The 21,105-nt window shown below is 39.8% G+C and overlaps 1 protein-coding gene across 9 annotated transcripts in view; it reads left to right on the top strand.

The window, feature by feature from the left end:
- DLGAP1 (DLG associated protein 1) overlaps window positions 1-21,105 on the top strand; it is a 770,938-nt gene that overhangs the window by 603,677 nt on the left and 146,156 nt on the right. For all 9 annotated transcript variants that reach the window (XM_043443644.1, XM_043443645.1, XM_043443646.1 and 6 more), the window contains one exon: window positions 20,461-20,638. In XM_043443644.1, the coding sequence (XP_043299579.1) occupies window positions 20,461-20,638 (178 nt within the window). The remainder of the gene's footprint in view (window positions 1-20,460; window positions 20,639-21,105) is intronic.

Below are 21,105 nucleotides of genomic sequence, written 5' to 3'. Positions count from 1 at the left end.
AATACCCTGGGAAACTAAATTAATTGTTCTGCACTGGAGCGCAGAAAGAGAAGAGCAGGTGAAAATAATACCAGAACTCCCAAGTGATCTCATAAATGTGTCATTCACCAGAAAAGACTCCTTGTTTCAATTTATGTAAATAAAACAGGCGGTACAGCTAGATTTTTTAAAAAGCAAGAAACAGCCACCACCTAGCTTATTAACTGTTTTTACCATCAGAGCCTACGGCTGTTATAACATAGACAGATAATGCAATGCATTCATAATCCTATCTTATTTCAAATTAGTGCCTATTTCCCCCCTAATAAGCTTCACCACTTTCAGCTTAACTCCTAGAAATGATAACTCAGAAGTAGAGAGTGTTCTTTTTACTTTAGATATTTATCTTGTAAATAAATACAGACGGGGCCGCCTGGAATCTCTTAAAGGGTCCAGGCTGTTAGTCAACCTCAGTTCTTGCATCAGCAGTGCTACTAACTAGCTGGTTAGACCACAGGCCTCCTCTGGGCCTCAACTGCACATTTGTGCAGTGAGAGCCTTAGAAAAGATGAGCCCCCACCCCGCCATCAATCCAGGCCCCCGACCTCCTTTGATTCTTTGAGGTCACCAATGGCAGACATTTAACAACTTGACTTGAGCGGATTACCTTTGATTTTCTAGAAGGCCCCCCTTCTTGCATATTGGTCTCCCAGGCTTGTCCTGCAGCAGGTCCGGGACCCCCAGGGCGGCCAGCGCCGTCTGTTCATTCCACGGTGTCGACCGCCCCCTGCAGGCGCTCCCCGGGACTGACTCGCCTGGTGGTCTGCGAAGGTCTCCTTGGAAATACAGACTCACTCTTTCCTCCAAGTGGACACTGGGCACGGGAAAGAGCAGAACAGAAAATAAGTGTCTTTTTCATAAGAGGAGCGACAAAGGCCAACTAATAAAGACCCGGAGGCGAGGAAGGGCCCTAAGGGGTTGGGAAAGGGAAGGACAGGAGGCAAGTCTTAGCTGTCCCAACAGCAGCATCTGTAAAGGGAGCTTTGTTTACGGACTGTCTAATCCTCTAGCTCTTTGCTTCCTACACAATGCTTATCAGAATCTTGGGATTTTCCAAGGCAGAATATGCATATCTATTATGTTACTACCATAACAGAGTACATTTTGGCCAGAAAGCTTTATATCCCTCATTATATGTAGGTAAATGATTGTTCAGTGCCTGCCTATAGAAAAGTTAAACCATCCTCAGTAAGCTGAATATTATCTTCCCATTTTCCCTCACTCAAAGCATAAGAAATTACTATAATCTACCGCAGCACAAAGGTAATAAAAGTGGGTGGAAGTCGTCTTTTCAACATCTAAGCACATTTCTGGGAGAGCTTTTGACTGCCAACAGCCCTAATTATTACCATCTTTGTACCTAATTGATTTAGTCACAGTCCATGTGGTCATTTGAGTACTATTTGATTCTGATGATAAAGGATTAATGGGCCATGTCTCCATTTTGCTCACAAATGCTTTAGAATGTGTTTCTGCCTTGTATTGTAGGCAATTATGCTTTCTGTGCAAAATCTGTGAAGTTAACGATTCTTCACATTTCCTGAAAAACGTTTTTTTTTTCTCCTTTTTGTTCAGATGAGTGGGTACTTACTTTCTCTCTAAATATGAGTTTCAGAATCATTGTATTTCTACAGCTAAAGCAGATGTAAAGCATAGCCGATGAATGTGCATTCCTGTGTGTCTCATGAGACATCGAAATTGTGTTTTAAGGACTTCCCTGCCACTCCAGTGATTAAGACTCTGCACTTTCAATGCCAGGGATATGGGTTCCATCCTTTACTGGGGAAATAATATCCCACATGCCACTCTGGACAGGGCAAAATTTAAAAATAAAAATATTTTTTTAAAAATATTGTATTTCAAATGCTTTTCCTGTGGTTCCCTCATCTTTTTCATGTCTTAATTAAGGCATCAGTGTGGCTATAATGGTAGTGGCCAGTGAAGTGTTAGAATGGCAGGGGGCAGAGAAACAGAATCCAGTTACTAGAAACTACCTGCATCTTCCAGAGAATAGAGAAAGAGGACAGTCCCACTGTCCCTCGACTCCTGCCTACCTCCCTTTCCCGACCAGAGCGCTGAGCCACTCCGCAGGGAGATGGAATATTCGAGAAGCCTCAGACAATGGTGCCTAATCAGCCCTCAAGCCCACACCCATGAGTACATTCTTGGTATTTATATGCATTACAAGTTGGTCACCATGCTGAAGTCTAGTAACCATCCCTCAGCGCACAAAATACAAAGTTATTGCAATATTATTGACCGTATTCCATATGTAGGGGCTTCCCTCATAGCTCAGTTGGTAAAGAATCTTCCTGCAGTGCAGGAGACCTGGATTCAATTCCTGGGTAGGGAAGATCCTCTTGAGAAGGAAATGGCAACCCACTCCAGTATTTTCGCCTGGAGAATCCCATAGACAGAGGAGCCTGGCAGGCTACAGTCCATGGGACCGCAAGAGTCAGACACTACTTAGCGACTAAACCACCACCACCATTCTGTATGTGGTATGTTACATCCCTGTGACTTACTTATTTTATAACTGGTAGTCTGTACTCTTAATCCCCTTCACTTTTGTCACCCAACCCTCCACTCCCCTCCCCTCTGACAAACACCCATTTATCCTCTGTATCTATGCATCTGTCTTTGTTTTGATTTGTTTGTTCCTTTGTTTTTTAAGACTCCACATATAAATGAAATCAGATGGTATTTGTCTTTCCCTGTGTAACATTTCATTTAGCGTAGTACCCTCTAGATCCATCCATTTTCGTGGCAATTGGCAGGATTTCATTCCTTTTTCTGGCTGAATAGTATTCCATTGTGTATATGTATATATACATATATGTGTGTGTGTGTATATATATATATAAATATAAAACACATCTTTATCCATTCATCTGTTGACGGGCACTTAGGTTGGTATTGTAGATAATGCTGCAGTGAACATAAGTGTGCATATATCTTTTCAAATTAGTGTTTTCATTTTCTTCGGATAAATACCCAGAAATGGACTTGCTGTATCACAGCTACATGCTTAAGGCATGCATTACTCATCGCCACAGACACAGACGCTGCTTCGTCATGGCAGAAGTTTAAAAATCTGGAGATTCACTTGGTTCTCCTCATTCTCAGGTGTGAACATAGTTCCAACATTCAGCTTAGGACGAGGTGAGAAATCATGTTATTAGTTTCTTCTATATTCTAACCCATTCATTCTCTGAGGGTAGAATTATTTTTTAATTAAATTTTTACCTTGGCATAGTGTAGATTCTCATATAGTAATAAAAAAATAATACAGGGAGATCCCCTGTCCCCTTTACACAGTTTCTTCTGATGAAAACATCTTGCAGAACTATAGTACAATATCACAGCCAGGATAGTCAAAATGCAAAACCTTTCACCATGCTCTGAGGATTCCTCCAGGCTGGCCGAGTGGTCTTGTGTGATAAGGGTGTACCGCAGTTTGTTTAGTCACTCAACTGTTGAAGGACATCTTCAACATTGGGCTGTTCCCAATTTATTATGGATAAAGCTGTGATAACATTCCTGTGGAGGCTTTTCAGTGAATATAGGCTTCATTTCTCTAAGATAAATTCCCAGGAGTACAATGGTTAGTCATAGAATAGTTGCATGTTTCATTTTTGAAGGAGCTGTCATACTATTTTTTAGAGTGACTACACCATTTTATATTCCCACAAGCCATCCATGAGTGATTCTGTTTCTTTAGATCCTCATCAGTATTTGTGGTCATTATTTTTTCTTATATTAGTCATTCTGATTGGTGTGTAGGGCTTTCTCAAGGATTTCATTTGCGTTTCCTCAGTGGCTTCTGATGTTGACTTTTTTGTTGGGCTTATTTGTGAAATGTCTCTTTCCATCCTTTGCCCATTTGCTGGTTGGGCTTTTTGGGTTGGGTTTTAAAGTTATTTTTTTTAATCAAACTATAAGTTCTTTGTCTTATGTGTGATGTTCAAATACCTTCTCATGTCTAGCTTTGTTTTTTTTACTTTAATAGTCTTTCACAGAAGAAAAGCTTTTGATGAAGGTGAATTTATCAAGTTTCCCTTTTATGGATCATTCTTTGTGCCAAATCTAAGAACCTAGTCTAGAACCCCAAAGATTTTCTTTAATGTCTTTTTCCCCCCTAAAAGTCTACTTTACATCAAAGTCCAGGATTCATTTTAAGTTTATTCTTGTGTAAGCTGTGAGACTTAAAGTTCAAAGTAAATATCTATGGATGTTTACTCCAGCACCATTTATGAAAAGGCTGTATTTCCTCCTTGAATTGCTCTTGCACTTTTGTCAATAATCAGTTGGACATATTTCTTTCGGTTTATTTCTAGATTCTCCATTCTGTTCCACTGATCTGTGTGTCAAACTCCCCACAAAAAGAGTAGAATAAATCTCACTTTACACTTAAAATTAGTTTAGCTATTCTAGTTCCTTTAACTTCCCATGTAAATTTTAGAACAGTCTTGTCTATATCTACAAAAGTATGTGATGTTGATAGGAAATGCATTAAACCTGCATATCAATTTGGGGGAAATTGACTTCTTGACTATGTTGAGTATTTAAATTCATAAATGTGGTATGCATCTGCATTTATCTAGATCTTCTTTGATTTCTTTCATCAGTGTTGCTTAGTTTCCAGTATGCAAGTCCTGCACATGTTTTGTTTACAACATATGGTCAGACTACACCTAAGTATTTTAAAGTGATTGTAAATGGTGTTGCATATCTACTTGCAGTGTCCGTATGTTCAGGCTGGTATTTAGAAATAGAGTTGATTTTTTAGCATCTTATATCCTGTGACTTTGCTAAATTTACTTACTAGTTCAGGAATTTTTGGCAGATTCCTTGGGATTTTCTATGTTGGCAATCATGTCACCTACAATAGGGACGGTTTTATTTCTTCTTTCCTAATGTGTATGCTTTTTGCTTCCTCACTGCACTGGCTAGGGCTTCCAGCACAATGTTGAGTAAGAATGGTGAGAATGGACATCCTTGCCTTGTTGCTAGCTGTAGGTTTTTTGTAGATAATCTTTGTCAAATTGAGGACGTTCCCTTTTATTTCTATTTTTCTGAGAGGTTTTATAACGAATGAGTTGTTGTCAAATGCATTTTCTGCATCAGTCGGTAAGATTGTGTAATTTTCCCCCTTTAGCTTATTAATAAGGTGGATTACATTGACTGATTTTCAAATTTTAAACCAGTCTTGCATCTGTACAAGTGGAATACCCCATCTAAGTAAAATAAACTTGACCTGCTCTTGGTATATAATTCTTTATATATGTTGCTGAATTCTATTTGCCAGTGTTTTGTTAAGGACATTTCTGTCTTTATTCACAAGATCTGTGGTTTTCTTTTTCTGCTTTTGGTATCAGGGTAATGCTAGCTTCATAAAATGAGTCAGGAAACATTAACTTCCCTTCTGTTTTCTAGAAAAGATTTTGTATAATTGGTTTTAATTTGGTTTTAAATTTTGGTAGAATTCTCCTGTGAAAACACCTGGGCCGGATATTTTTTTCGGGTGGGTTTTTAATTAAAAATTTGATATATTTATGAGTTACAGCTCTGTTGACTGTTTAATATTGGGTGAATTTGGTCCTTTGTGTTTTTCAAAGAATTGGTCCATTTCATCTAAATTGTCGAATTTATCTGTGTACAGTCATTCATAGTATCCCTTTGTTATCATTTTTATGTCTGAAGTGATGTACTTTGTCTCATTCCTCATAATGGGATTTCTTTTTTTATTTTTTTCCCATGTTTTTCATAATGGTGATTTCTGTCTTCTTTTATTCATTGTTAGGCAAGAGTTTGTCGATTTTATTGATCTTTTCAAAGAATCAGCTCTTTGTTTCACTGATTTTCTATATTGTTTTTCTCTTTTCAATTTCATTGATTTTTGCCCTTATCTCTATAATTTTCTTCCTTTTTTAAGAATTATTTGACATAGACCATTTTTAGTCTTTATTGAATTTGTTACAATATTGATTCCGGTTGTATTTTTTTCATGTTTTGGTTTTCTGGCCACGAGGCACGCGGGATCTTAGCTCCCTGACCAGGGATTGAACCTGCACCCCCTGCATTGGAAGGTGGTGTCCTAACCACTGGACCACCAGGGAAGTCCCTCTTCCTTTTTTCCAGTTTATTTTGCTCTTTTCAAGATTCAGGAGGTAAAACTTACTGGTTTGAGACTTTTCTTCTTGTCTAACTTATGCATTTAGTGCCATCGATTTTCCTCTCTGCATTGCTTCAGCTATGCCTCCACAAAAGTTGATATGTTGTATTTCAATTTTCTTTCAGTCCAGCGTATTTTTAGATTTCCACTGAGGCTTCCTTAGATCTACAAGTTATTTAGCTTTGAGTGTTTAGCTTCCATATGTTTAGAGATATTCTTGTTATCTTTCTGTTTTTCAATTCTCATGCAGCTCCACTGGGATCAGAGGGCATGCTGTATATGATATCAATTTTTTTTAATTGGTTGAAGCTTCATTTTATGGCCCAGAATATGGTCTACATGTGTATATATCCCATGAATACTTGGAAAGAATGTGTAGTGTGCTGTTCTTGGATGAAGGGTTTTCTAAATGTCAATTTGACTCTTGATTGATAGAGTTGAGTTCTTCTATTAATATTAATATATCCTTGCTGATTTTGTCAAGTTGCTCTATCAATTGATGAAAGGTGGTTGTTGACGTCTCTAACTATAATGATGGATTTTTCCATCACTCAGTTCTATCAGTTTTTGCTTCACTTATTTTGCAGTTCTGTCATTTAATTCATACATATTGGGGATTGTCTTCTTGATGGATCAACTCTTTAACCACTATGTAATATTCCTCTCTGCCTCTGGTCATTTTCTTTACCACAAGCTTTAATGGTAAAATTTCTTTATCTGATATTAATAGAGTCACTGTTGTTTTCCTTTGATTAATGTTTGCATGGTACAACTTTTTCTCTTTTTGCTTTCAGTGTATATCTTTATATTTTAAGTATGTTCCTTCTTTTTGTTGTTGTTCAGTTGCTCAGTCGTGTCCGACTCTTCGCGACCCCATGGACTGCAGCACGCCAGGCTTCTCTGTCCTTCACTATCTCCTAGAGTTTTCTCAAACTCACATCCATCGAGTCAGTGATGCCATCCAACCATTTACCTTCTGCTGCTCCCTTTCCCTCCTGCCCTCAATCTTTCCCAGTATCAGGGTCTTTTCCAATGAGTCAGCTCTTCACATCAGCTGGCCAAATTATTGGAGCTTCAGCTTCAGTATCAGTCCTTCCAATGAATATTCAGGGTTGATTTCCTTTAGGATTGACTGGTTTGATCTCCTAGCTGTCCAAGGGACTCGCAGGAGTCTTCTCCAACACCACAGTTCAAACGCATCAATTCTTCGGTGCTCAGCTTTCTTTATGGTCTAACTCTCACATCCATACATGACTACTGGAAAAACCATAGATTTGACCATAGGAACCTTTGTCAGCAAAGTGATGTCTCTGCTTTTTAATATGCTGTCTAGGTTCATCATTAGACAGCTTATAGTTGGGTCATGTTTTTTAATCCTGCCTGCAACTCTTTTAATTCGTGCATTCAATTAGTTACATTTAATTTAATTACTATCTTAGGATTTAAGGCTTCCATTTGATTTTCTTAATTTTCTGATTTTTCTGGTTAGTTTTTACTTTTTTGTTTCCCTGGGTTTTTTCCTGATTTGTTAGGGGAAACTTCAATATTTTTTTAGAATTCCATTTTGATTTACCTACAGTGTTTTTTAGTGTCTCTTCTTGTATAGCTTTTTTAGTGGTAGTTTTAGGAATTACAGCTTATCACAGTGTATTGGAATCATCATTCTTACCAGTCTGAGTGAAGTGTGAAAACCATGCCTCCAATCTCAGCAGTCATTGTCTAAAATAGTTCTGTCTTATGTGAGATTGGGTCAAAATGTGAGCATTTGTATCATGCAGCTAGAGCCAAAGAGCAACGTTAGGATGGAATCTACCATAAATTATTCAGGTTACACCATAATATAATTATCTAAGCACTTTTTTATTTGAGAAAGGGGCATCTTTTTCTAATTTGTACAGAAGCATGGCATAGGTGAGAAGCAGCCCTAAATGTCTAGGAACCATGTTTATATTTGGTTACAATATACTTCCCCAATACATAATAGCTTTCTGAGTTAAAACTTAATTGAACTGGGCATACAAAAAGAATATGGCCAACTACCTAAGCCCAACTTAGAACACAAGTAGGTAACTGCCACAAATAAGAAGCAAATACATAAAGCCAAGAAAATTTAATTTCCATCTAAAGGAATGCAGATGTAATTGCAGAATCAATATTGGTAATATTTTGGGAACCATAGGGAAAGTGCCAGAAAAGAAGTAAATATTATCTCAGTTTTCTAAGAGAGGATTCTAAAAATTTCAAATAGTTAATCTAATGTAAATCCCTGGGGCAACTTCAGAATGGATTTTTAAACGGATGGTTTATGATGATTTAGAAAAGAAGGAGCCAGCATAGACTGACTAAAAAGGAACATACAGGACTGCCTATATTTTTCCTCTCTGAACTGGCTGAGACATATCAGAGGAATGGAACTGCATTTAAAACATTTAAACAGTAGATCCCAGTAGGCTTGCGGGGAAAAAACTGACATCAGAGAAGCATGGGCTGGGTCACAGAGGTACATGATAAAGAGCCTATCAAAGACTATGCTGTTAATGGACTGAGCCAACTCCAAAGACAATGGATTTGCCCGATCCTAGTCAATAATTTTACAGGTGATGGGGTAAGAAAATACGTGGCATGCTTATGGGGAGGCCACAAGGTAGTTAAGATGACAGAAATTAGATAGGCCAAGCTTTCAATTGTAAGTTTACAAACTCATCAGCCTCAGTTTCCTTATCTATAAAATAGGAATAAAAATGTTTCATAACTGTTAGAATGACTCATAATATTGGTGTGCTAACTGAATAAGACACTGTAGGTAAAGCATAGAACTTTGTAACCCTCAGTGACTTGGGATTTTATTAAACTTGCTTCTGTTATCACCTTTTCTGATGACACAACTAGCAAGAATAGCTGATATGGACTTCCCTGGTGGCACAGTGGATGGGAATCCACCTGCCAATGTGGATTTGATCCCTGTTCTGGGACGATTCCACATGCTGTGGAACATCTAAGCCCTCCATCTGCAACTACTGAGCTTGTGTGCTGCAACTTCTGAAACCCACGCAGCCTGGACCCTGTGCTCCACAAGAGAAGCCACCGCAATGAGAAGCCTGCTCACCGCAACCAAGAGTAGCCTCCACTCGCTGCAACCAGAGAAAGCCCACTCACAGCAATGAAGACCCAGTGCAACCAAAAAGAAAAAAGGAATAGAGTGCATATATTGCATATATTGTATGGGGTTGACAGGATAAACCTTGGTGTCAATTTCACAGGAAGAAAAGGATCAAAAATCGTAATGAGTTAACATCCTTTGAGGTGAAGATCTAAAAGTTGTCCAAAGGCATGTACACATTGCTACATTTAAAATGGATAACCAGCAAGGTCCCTACTGTATAGCACATGGAACTCTACTCAATGCTATGTGGCAGCCTGGATGAGAAGGGAGTTTGGGGGACTCACATGTATGTATGGCTGAGTCCCTTTGCTGTCTACCTGAAACTATCACAACATTGTTAATCAGCTATACTCCAATACAAAATAATAAGTTTAAAAAATAATAAATAAATAAATGTTGTCCAAAGGAAGCTTACCAGAAGCCAACAGGGTGACTATAAGCCAAACAATAAGTCCAAAGCTTTTTAGACTTCACCCCAAGATGATTTTCTACAGAACAGAAAGCAATAGCCATTCTGTATTCCACTCTTGTCAACCCATGTTTGAAAGGTTGAGTTTGGTTCCAGGTACTCAGTTATCAAAGAAAAAATAACAAATAGGACCTACTTTAGAGATGAGTTATCAAGGTAGTGAAGCACCTACAAATCTCGACGTACAGGACCAGAGGAAGGAGGACGTGTCACCAGGAGAAGGGAGGCTTAGCTAGGGCTTGACACCTGTGTTCTGAACAACTGAAGACTGACACATGGACGGGAGGGAGGTCTTCTTTGAGACCTTTTTCGAGGCTAGAAGTGAATGTAGACACAGAGCATCCAACCAGGGGGATTAGAAGGAAGCCAACACTAGAAGAATTATTTAAGACTGTCTTTAGTTGCATTTTTCTCTTCCTCAAGTTAAGTCAGAAAATGAAGCACTTTATGAAAAAAAATCTATCAAAAGACTTTCACACAGGCTTTAATGACTCCGATTCGTCAATGTCAGCTTACATCTGTGTAAGTACACCTCTTCTGCCCTGACACTTTTTAAATTGAAAGAAATACTCTCCCTTCAGCTCAAAGCAGCATTTACATTCCTCCTAAGAATTAGGGCTCTTTACTAACTAGTACATTTGAATTGTCATCCCGTCTTCTTTAGTGATGACGTCATTTCTTTACTTAACCGGTTCATAGACTGACACTCCTGTCAACAGTCTTTCTGTAATCTCTAACTGCTTGTAGAATTATTTTCCTGGATGTCTTAATCATGGCAATGCAATTTAGTCTCAATGTTGCTGTATCAAGTTTTAATTACATTACTGTTTTGCAATCACTAGAGCAGTAAAATTATACTCAGATTTATTACTATACTTTTCACCAAATAGAAGTATTTTTCTGTTTTCAGCCATAGCAATAATAGTTCCTGAAATACTACCTTATTGTGTGTCCCTAAAACTTACCTTAAATGATCAATAGAGTATCTTTTTGGAGGAAAAAAAAATGACAGTTTGTTTTGATTATATTGGTCCCCAAAGTTGCTGGTAGCTTAATTGCTAAGAAATGAAATAGAAAAGTTAAGTATTTCTGTTAAAGTAAGATTTCTACTTTCGAGTATATACTCAAAAGAATTGAAAGCAGGGACTCAAACAGATATTTGTACACTTAAGATTATAGCAGTGTTATTCACAATAGTTAACAGGTAGAAGCAATCCAGGTGTCTGTTGATGGATGAATGGATAAACAGAATGTGGTGTATAGAATTATGGAATATTACTAAGTAATATTAAAGCAAGGAAATTCTGACACATGCTGCCATATGGATGAACCTTGAAGACATTATGCTAAGCAAAACAAGCCAGACAAACACTATGATTCCACTTATGTGAGGTACTTCAGAGTCGTTGAACTCATAGAAACAGAAAGTAAGATGGTCAGGGAAGGAAGGGTGGGGAGTTAGTGTTTAATGGGTAGAGTTTCAGTTTAAGATGATGAAAAGGTTTTGTGGTTAGATGATGGTGACAGTTGTACAACACTATAAAAGTTCTTAATGCTACCCAACTGTACACTTAAAAATGGATGATGGAATATTTACTCGGCTATAAAAAAAGAACACATGTGAGTCAGCGCTAATGAGGCGGATGAACCCAGAGCCTAGGGTACAGAGTGAAGTAAGTCAGAAAGAGAAAGACAAATAACTGTATATTAACACGTGTTTGGAATCTAGAAAGATGGTACTGATGAACCTATTTGGAGGGCAGCAATGGAGACGCAGACATAGAGAACAGACTTGTGGACGCAGCAGGGGAAGGAGAGGGTGGGACGCATGGAGAGAGGAGCATGGAAACATACACATGACCAGATGTAAAATAGATAGCCAGTGGGAATTTGCTCTGTGATGCAGGGAGCTCAGCCCAGTGCTCTGTGACAACCTAGAGGGGTGGGATAGGGTGGGATGTGGGAAGGAAGTTCGAGAGGGAGTGGACATATGTATACCTGTGGCTGATTCATGTTGATGTATGGAAGAAAAGAACACAATATTATAAAGCAATTATCCTCCAATTAGAATTAAAAAACAAAAAAAAAAGGTTGAAATGATGGGTTTTATGTTATTTATATTTGCCACAATGAGAGAAAGATGCTAATTATCCAGTAAATTCTCACAGCTCTAAGGGACTTTCCTTAGTTAAGGTGGTTAAGTCCAGCGGTTTAGACTCTGCCTTCCAATGCAGGAGCTGAGGGTTTCATCCCTGGGTGGGGAATTAAGATCCCATATACCATGTGGTGGACTTCCTAGGTGGCGCTAGTGATAAAGAACCCACCTGGATATGCAGGAGACATAAGAGACAGGAGTTCGATCCCTGGATTGGGAAGACTCCCTGGAAGAGGGCATAGCAACCCACTCCAGTATTCTTGCCTGGAGAATCCCGTGGACAGAGGAGCCTGGCGGGCTACAGTCCATGGGGTCACAAAGAGTCAGACACGACTGAAGGGACTTAGCACGAACGCAGGCATGCCATGCGGTGCTGCCAAGAGAAAGAAAAACGCTCACAGCTCTACAAGGCGGTGTTCTTCTCTATTTTAAACAAGGGGGAAGCGTGGCTTCCCCAGTACCAAGGTGCCAACTGAGATTTGAAGCCAGCTTGTTACAACATGGAGCCAAGTTCAGCAGAGCAAGTTCCCTGCTGTGAAGCCGCTTGATCGGATTCTTTACCGCTGAGCCACCAGGGACGTCCACTAAGGGCAACTGCCGCTCCACAGATCGCATTTCTCTCTGAATTATTGTAACCAATTTAGTGATCATTTTGGTCTTAATCAAGCTAAAGGGAAGAGAATTGTAGGGATCATTTTGAGGTGATACATAAGACTTGTTTTTATAAAACTGGCCACCCGGAGCCGAAGAAAGCAAAAGAGCTCAGTGCTGCACCTGTTGTTCAGTTCTAGGCGGGATCTGCCTTCATGGACACGTGCTGTGTACTCACACAGACCTCCTCGGATGCTGAAAGCATACCAGAGCTCCCAAATTCCTGCATGCAGGTCTTGGAAGCAATTCTTTGTGTATGAAGCACTGTATCCTCGGTCAGCCATCAACAAAACTCTGCTGGGCACATCTGAATATTAAGAAAGGTTCTTTCCTTGCTGCTCCCAGAGAGAGAAATCAATTCCCTTGGGTCTGACTATAGTCTATATAACATGATGAGAGGCGTTACCGTCCTGCTTAGGGCTTCCCTGGTGGCTCAGACGGTAAAGAATCTGCCTGCAATGCAGGAGACCTGGGTTTGATCCCTGAGTGGGGAAGATCCCCTGGAGAAGGAAATGGCAACCCATTCCAGTATTCTGGCCTGGATAATTCCATGGACTGAGGAGCCTGGCAGGCTACAGTCCATGGGGTTGCAAAGAGTAGGACATGACTGAGTGACTAACACTTTCCTTCACTGAGGAATAGATCTCCAAAGGGACCTCAAGTCTTGAGATCTGTCCTCTCAAGTCCTCTGTCCCCTCAAGTCTTCACCTTCCATGGTGCCTTGATTCTCTTCAGGTCCTCATCAGGGTCTTACTGGGCTTCTTGTCACAATGCCTTGATGGACTTCAGACTCTCCACATTTCCCTCCCACACACTTATTCAACAAATTTTTAAGGAGATCTAATAATATGATGCAAAGAGCCGACTCATTGGAAAAGACCCTGTTGCTGGGAAAGATTGAGGGCAGGAGGAGAAGGGGATGACAGAGGATGAGATAGTTAGATGGCATCACTGACTCAATGGACATGAATCTGAGCAAATTCCAGGAGATAGTGAAGGACAGGGAAGCCTGGTGTGCTACAGTCCATGGGGTTGCAAAGAGTTGGACATGACTTAGCAACTGAACAACAACAACAGTGTATGCCAGCCACTTTGCTAAGCTTTGGGAACACAGTGATGACTCCATATAATCCCATGACCCCAGATGTGGTCGCTACCTTCCAGAACCCACAGTTTTATGGGGGAGACTGGCCAGCAGGCAGTTACAACTCCAATAAGCCTCTGATGAAAGCAGGCCCAGCTCTGTACATATCAGCTTCCTGGGCACTGTCCTCTGCCCTGAGCCTCCAAGTTTTTGCTCCCTGGGTCTGGAATGACTTCTGTCTGGCTCACTCTTACATGGTGACAGTCTATCAGGGTCTGAGAGGACTCCAAGCTGTCCTCTCTCCAAAGCTTTTCCTAATACCTCTACTCCAAATGAGTCTCTTCTTTGCTACCTTCTTCTTGCTTCTTTCTTGAACACTTATTATAAGCACGTGTGTGTGTACTAAGTTGCTTCAGTCGTATCCAGCTCTGTGGCCCCATGGGCTGTAGCCTGCCAGGCTCCTCTGTTCATGGCATTCTCCAGGCAAGAATACTGGCGTTGCCATGCCTTCCTCCAAGGGATCTTCCCAACCCAGGGGTCAAACCCGCATCTCATATGTCTCCTGCATTAGCAGGTGGGTTCTTTACCACTAACGCCAACTGGGAAGCCCTGTTATAAGCACAACACAGATTATCTTCAAGTTCGTTCGGCATATTTGTCTCTATCTGGAGACTGATGTTATCAAAGGCAGGAATCACATGTTCTCTGCAGCATCTAGCACAAGCATTATGAATAGTTGGCATCTGATTTGTATTGTTTTAAATCTAATGTTGCACAGTCTAGAGAATCTATAGGAAAGAATGTTTGAATTCCAAGTATCTTTCTTGGAATTCTGTGCCCTCCTCCAGGGGATTGCACGGTTCCAGGAATTTCTGTGCCCTTCTCCAGGGGCTCTTCCTGACCCAGGGATCAAACCCGAGTCTCTTGCATCTCCTGCATTGAGTTCGTCTCAGGTGAGTTCTTTACCACTAGCACCACCTGGGAAGTCCTTCCAAGTGTCAGAAGAGCCTAAATATAATGGATAAACATATTTGGCACCCTGTAAGAACTGCATTTTATGTTGAAAGTTGCTAGGGTTGATGAATTATTGTCAGAAGAACTGCACCTTTATTTTGGACAAGATCCACTTTATAACTAAAATGCATTATCCCAGCTTCTAGCATATGGCTTTGCAGATACTCAGCCTGTGGCTCTTTGATAATCTTCCCAGTAGAACAGTCAACAAATCCCCACCCATATCAGTTTTTTTCTCTACAGAGTGAAGCTAATGGAGCAAAGAAAAATCCCCAAGATGATTTCCTCATCTTCCTTTTACCCCACCCTGGACTTCTAAGAGATAGCAAGGTCTACAACACTTGGCAGTGTCATGTCTCCCAGAAATAGTGCTGACATTCATTCCCCACATCACGCATTTATGGAGGAAGAGCAACAAAGAACATAACAAGGGGCCTAGGGGAGTTTGTTTCTTCAGTCTGAATCTTAAAATGTAGAAGTTGCTCCTGTGTCTAAGCTGTGCTGTTCTGATGGGGCTAATCAGTTGGTGAAATGGATCCCTTTATGAAGTTAAAGTTCTAAGAAACAGAAGGAAAATGAAGCGTTTAAGGAACAATATGGTGTTGCAAAAAGAAGTTTGAAAAAAGACTCTAGGTGGCTGGCAATGAATCTCTCAGTCTGTTTCTGGGAATGTCTTAACTTCTTTTTTGAAAAACAGTTTTTCTGTATATAGACTTCTTTGTTGACAATCTTTTTCATTCAGTACTTGGAATATTTCATCTCAGTGCCCTCTAGCACCCTTGATTTATGATGAGAAGTCAGCTTTTAACCTTATTGATGATTCCCTGTAGTAAGTGATGAGTCATTTCTTTCTGCTTTCAAGATTTTCTCATTGTCTTTGCCTTTTGACACTTCTACAAGGATGAGGTGTGGATCTCACTGAGTTTATAGTATTTTGAGTTTTTTTAAGCTTCTTAGATATATGAGTTTTCATCAGATATGGGATGTTTTTGGCCACTAATTCTTCAAATGTATTTTCTACCTCTCCTTCTGGAACTCCAATTACATGTATGTTGGTGTGTTTGATGGTGTCCCACCATCTTTGAAGCTCTGTTTGTTCTTCCTTATTCTTTTCTTTTAATTTCTCAGCCTGCATAATCTCTCTTCAGGTTTATTCTTTTTCATGGGGCTTGCTCTGAGCCCCTTGAGTAAGTTTTCCATTTTATTTGTTATCATGTAGTTATTGGTGACTCAGTGGTAAAGAATCTGCCTGCAATGCAGGAGACCTGGGTTCGATCCCTGGGTTGGGAAGAGCCCCTGGAGGAGAGTATGGCAACCCACTCCAGTGTTCTTGCCTGGAGAATCCCATGGACAGAGGAGCCTGGAGGGCTACAGTCCACGGGGTCGCAAAGAGTCGGACATGACTGAGTGATAGGACACATGCACTGTGCTGTACATTAGATCCCTGGAGCTTATTCATCTTGTGGGGTTATAATTTCAGTGATATATTACAGGATTAATCATTTTCTCTTTGGGAACCCTGATTCAAAATTTGTGTTCTCAGACAGAGAGAACAGACTTGTGGTTGCCAAAGTTAAAGGGGGGCAGGGGGAGGGATGGATTGGGAGTTTGAAATTAACAGAGGTAAACTATTATATAGAGAATGCATAAACCACAAGGTCCTACTGTATAGTACAGGGAACTATATTCAATATCCTGTGATAAACCATAATGGAAAAGAATATGAAAAAAATGGATTATATATATGTGTGTGTGTGTATGAATCATTTTACTGTACAGCAGAAATTAACACAACATTGTAAATCAACTTACTTAATATAGGTTATCACAGAATATGCAGTGTAGTTGATTTACAGTATTGTGTTAATTTCTGCTGTGCAGCAAAGTGATTCATATATATATATGTATATATATATATATACACATGCATTCTTTTTCATATTCTTTCCTATTATGGTAAATTAACTATACTCCAATAAAATTAAAATATCTTTTAAAATAAACACAATTAAAATTAATAAAACTATATTCAAAAAATAAAATGTATTAAATGTTGCTTTCCAAGTATTATTGCTTTTTTTCTTTTTGCAATGGAAACCTTACTGATTCACTGGCCAAACTTGTTTGTCTAGCTGTCTCACTGCCATCTAAGGGCATCCCATCTTTGGGTGCAGTTAAAGGACATGACAATGAATGGGGCTCAACCAGGCCAAAATCTCAATTCCATTGGGATAAGCCATGAAAGGTTAACTTAGTATAAGCAATTTAGAGAGAAAGTGAAATATGATGGCTGTCATTTGAATAGGTTAACATCGATCATTAATATTAGGGCTAATGTTTCTGAATTTGCACATTCCTTTTCTTCTTAGCAACTTCCTCTAGAGTTGATAATCAACTCATTCTCTTTTGGTGTTTCTTTCATGAGTGTTTCATCATCAGGAGCACACGTACATACCGTACCCTTTATAATGAGAGCTGTGGGCTCTGCTCTCTAAGTGGACAAGATCAAAAAGCTCATTTCCTTATATTTCGTGTATCATTAAAGTATGTGTTGTTTCATCACATGAAACAACATGTGAGGTGGTGAGAAATGTGTGGTGAGGAATGACTCACCAAAGTAGAACTATTTGATCTCTTCTGAATGATTTTCCAGTTTGGAATTATGCTTTATTTCATGAGTGGCCAGAGTTTCTCCATCTCAGCCAGCAGACACACACTCATTTTTCAAAACACTGAGCTTTTCACTTTTTCTTTTGAATGCAGACCATTTATGAAACAGCTGCCCCCATTGCTGCCCTGATAACTGTTTGGAAGCGCAGCATCATTTATATTGGCAATACCATTGCTCTGGGTCATGCTACAAAATAGACAAAGAAACACATTTGTCTTCTCTCAAGTTCTAGTGGACGTGAACTTTAGGCTGTAAATGCTTCTAGAGAAGGCTCTCTTTCCCTAGAAGAGATCTCAATGGGAAAATTTACTCTTCAGTGTATTTGTTTTCTGACAGGGATTTTTGGCACAAGCATTTATAAAGTGGTCCATGGTGACTCTCCATAATGGCACATAATGCATGCAAAATACTTGCCTGATCTGGCAGAGGTATTTTTATGTTTGGCAGCTACTTTTAGGATCCATAGGGAACATTGCTAGAACAGTTTCTCTTTTGTATTAGTAAAATACACAAGAGGTTTCCTTTTGATGCTAAATTCCAGATCTATTCTAATTTGGCCCCTCCTTCAGTGTAGTCTTCCCTGGTGATTCAGACGGTAAAGCGTCTGCCTACAATGCAGGAGACCTGGGTTCGATCCCTGGGTCGGGAAGATCTCCTGGAAAAGGAAATGGCAACCCACTCCAGTATTCTTGCCTGGAAAATCCCATGGACAGAGGAGCCCGGTAGGCTACAGTCCATGGGATTGCAAAGAGTCGGACACAACTGAGCAACTTCACTTCACTTCAATGTAGTTGCAAAAAGTGGCCATTAATCAAATCCTCAGCTTTTAGTATTAAATTTACCAGGGGCTTCCCTGGTGCTCAGATGGTCAAGAATCTGCCTGCAATGGAGGAGACCTGGGTTGGATCCCTGGGTCAGGAATGGACATGAGTCTGAGCAAACTCCTCAAGATACTGAGGACAGAGGAGACAGTAGAGGACAGAGGAGCCTGGCGTGCTGCAGTTCATGGGGTGACAAAGAGTTGGACACCACTTAGCTATTGAACAACAAGTATTAAATTTGTAGATTAATTTAGGAAGTTTAAAATTTTTTACAATATTGAGTTTCACATCCGGGAAAATTGTTTTTATTTACGACTTGCTTATTGCCTTGCATAAAGTTTTATTACTTTTTCAAAAATTTTTGGTGCACCTCTTTTTCATAGCTTCTACTTATTATATTTATCATTTTGAATGGATTTTTAAATTAAAATTTCTATTTGGTTGTGGCAGTATATAGAAAAACTATTGATTTCTCTGTTTTTACCCTGTATGTAACAATTTGGGGAATCACTCTTATTAGTTCTAAAAGTTTTCAGTTGATTTTATCTTCTAGCTAATTAATTGTATAATCTATAAATACTCAAAGTTTCTTTCTTCATAATATTTATATTCTCTATTTATTTTTTTGTTTCTAATTTCATTGGCTACAATCTCCAGAAAAATTATAAATAATAGAAGCTTATTGGGCCTACATCTTTTTCCTTATCAACTTTTTAAATTGCAAACAATATTATAGCAAATTTTTTTAATTTAATTATGAAAGAAACAAAATCACCCTGAATCCCACACAAAAACAAACTTCAAAAATTACTTAAAAAACACAGACACAGAAAACAAACTTATGGTTACCATAGGGGAAAGGGGGGAGGGGGGATAAATTAGGAGTTTAGGATTAAAATATACTGCTGTATATAAAATAGATTAAAAAAAATAAACCAAGGTCCTATTGTATAGCATAAGGAACTATGTTCAATATCTTGTAATAGTGTCTAAAGAAAAAGAATATATAACTAAACCACTTTGCTATACACTTGAAACTAACACAACATTGTAAATCAACTATATTTCAATAAAAAATTTTTAATTACTAAAATAATTGTTTTTATGTGTACAGAAAAGGCAAGGAAGGCTATACAGCAAGTTGCTATGGGCAGCTCTTTCAGGGGAGTGGAATTCTGGAGCAGGAACAAGGGGACCGAGAGACCCACTTTCTGCTCTGTGCACTTCTGGATAGCTTGGCTATTTGCAAAGTACAGTTTCTGCTTTTATAATTTTAAAATGCATCTTGGGAAATAGTCTTACGAGTATAATGTATGTAAGGTTTGTCTTTGGATATCAAGATTTAGAGATGTGCACATGTTAACATCTAAAATATAAGTTTTGTTCACTGTTAAATCTCAACTAAATGAGAAAAGATTAAACAGATGGTAGATGAATCAAGAGAGAGATATTGGTAGAGTTACAGACAGACACCCATCTGCCATTAACAGAAAATCCAAAAAGACAGTCTTGTTTGTAGGACATATATTAAACTAACCTCAAAAGTGCATTCCAATATACAGTAGGTGCAAATACTGTTTGATTCCACCTATGTGAGATACCTAGAATAGTCAAATTCATAGAGTCAGAAAGTAGATTGGTAGATGCCAGGGGCTTTGGGTGTAGAGGGGAGGGGGGATCAGGGGATGGGGAATTAGTGTTTACTGGGGACAGAGTTTCAGTTTAGGAAGGTGAAACATTCGGGAGATGGATGATGGTGAGAGTTGCACAACAATGTGAATATACTTAGTGCCACAGAACTCAACAGTTAAATACGGTTGAATAGTGCATTTTATATATTATGTGACTTTTACCACAATAAAAAGTAAAATAGAAGATGGCATAGAAAAGAAATGAATACAAAGGGAAAGCTCACAAATTACAACCAGGAAGAATTCTAGGGCAGGCATGGCAGCTACAAGATGCCCTCTAGGATATCTAGGAAAATGTGATTGAGGACATTATTGCATGGGCTGAAGGAATTATAATTGCTCTCAATGATTTCCCACCAAAAGCTTTCTTTCCAGACCCCACGGGGGAGTGTAACGACCATGGGAGGGCATCTGTGTTGCTCGCGCTAGTATGTAGGGTGGCTATGGCAGTCGGGACTTGCCCTGTCTTATTCCCGCCTGCACGTTGGAACAGGACTCGACGCACACTCTCCATTGTTCTCCTCCAGGATTTCCAATGAGCACTCCCCCAAACTCCAGATCCGGAGTCACAGTTACCTGAGGGCGGTCAGTGAGGTCTCCATCAACCGAAGCCTCGACAGCCTTGACCCTGCGGGGCTGCTCACATCCCCGAAGTTCCGCTCCAGGAACGAGAGCTACATGCGCGCCATGAGCACCATCAGCCAGGTGAGCCCCGCGGCCATGCGCAGTGAACTGCACGGGGGAGTTGGGGAAACCCAGCGGGTGTGACGCGAGGAGGTTGACATCCCCCGAGTGATGCTGGTGGTCAGGCAGAGGCCTCAGTCTAAATGCTGCCTGTGATTGGCCACAGTCGGCTCTGGGGACCAACAGCCCTACCAGCAGCAGAAGGGACCTTGGGGCAGACGGGGTATAAAGCACGTGGGGGGAGTCCTTGAGGAAACTCTTCAGCAGTCAGCCTGCACCAGCACATTTGTCATTAAGAAGTTGATGGATGAGGCTTCAGTTGCAAAGACATTTGAAGGATAGAAGGACAGGGTGGACATCATTGGCAAAACCCAGGCAGTGTCTAATCCTAAAAGTATTAAGCAAGTCATCAAAACAGGGACAAAGGCTGGGAAATGAGATCTGTTTATTCCAGCTGGGTCCTAGGTGAATACTGTGTCTTGGTTGTT

Source organism: Cervus canadensis, chromosome 23, assembly GCF_019320065.1.
Source record: "Cervus canadensis isolate Bull #8, Minnesota chromosome 23, ASM1932006v1, whole genome shotgun sequence".
Lineage (NCBI taxonomy): Eukaryota > Metazoa > Chordata > Mammalia > Artiodactyla > Cervidae > Cervus > Cervus canadensis.
This window is presented reverse-complemented; position numbering and strand designations above follow the sequence as displayed.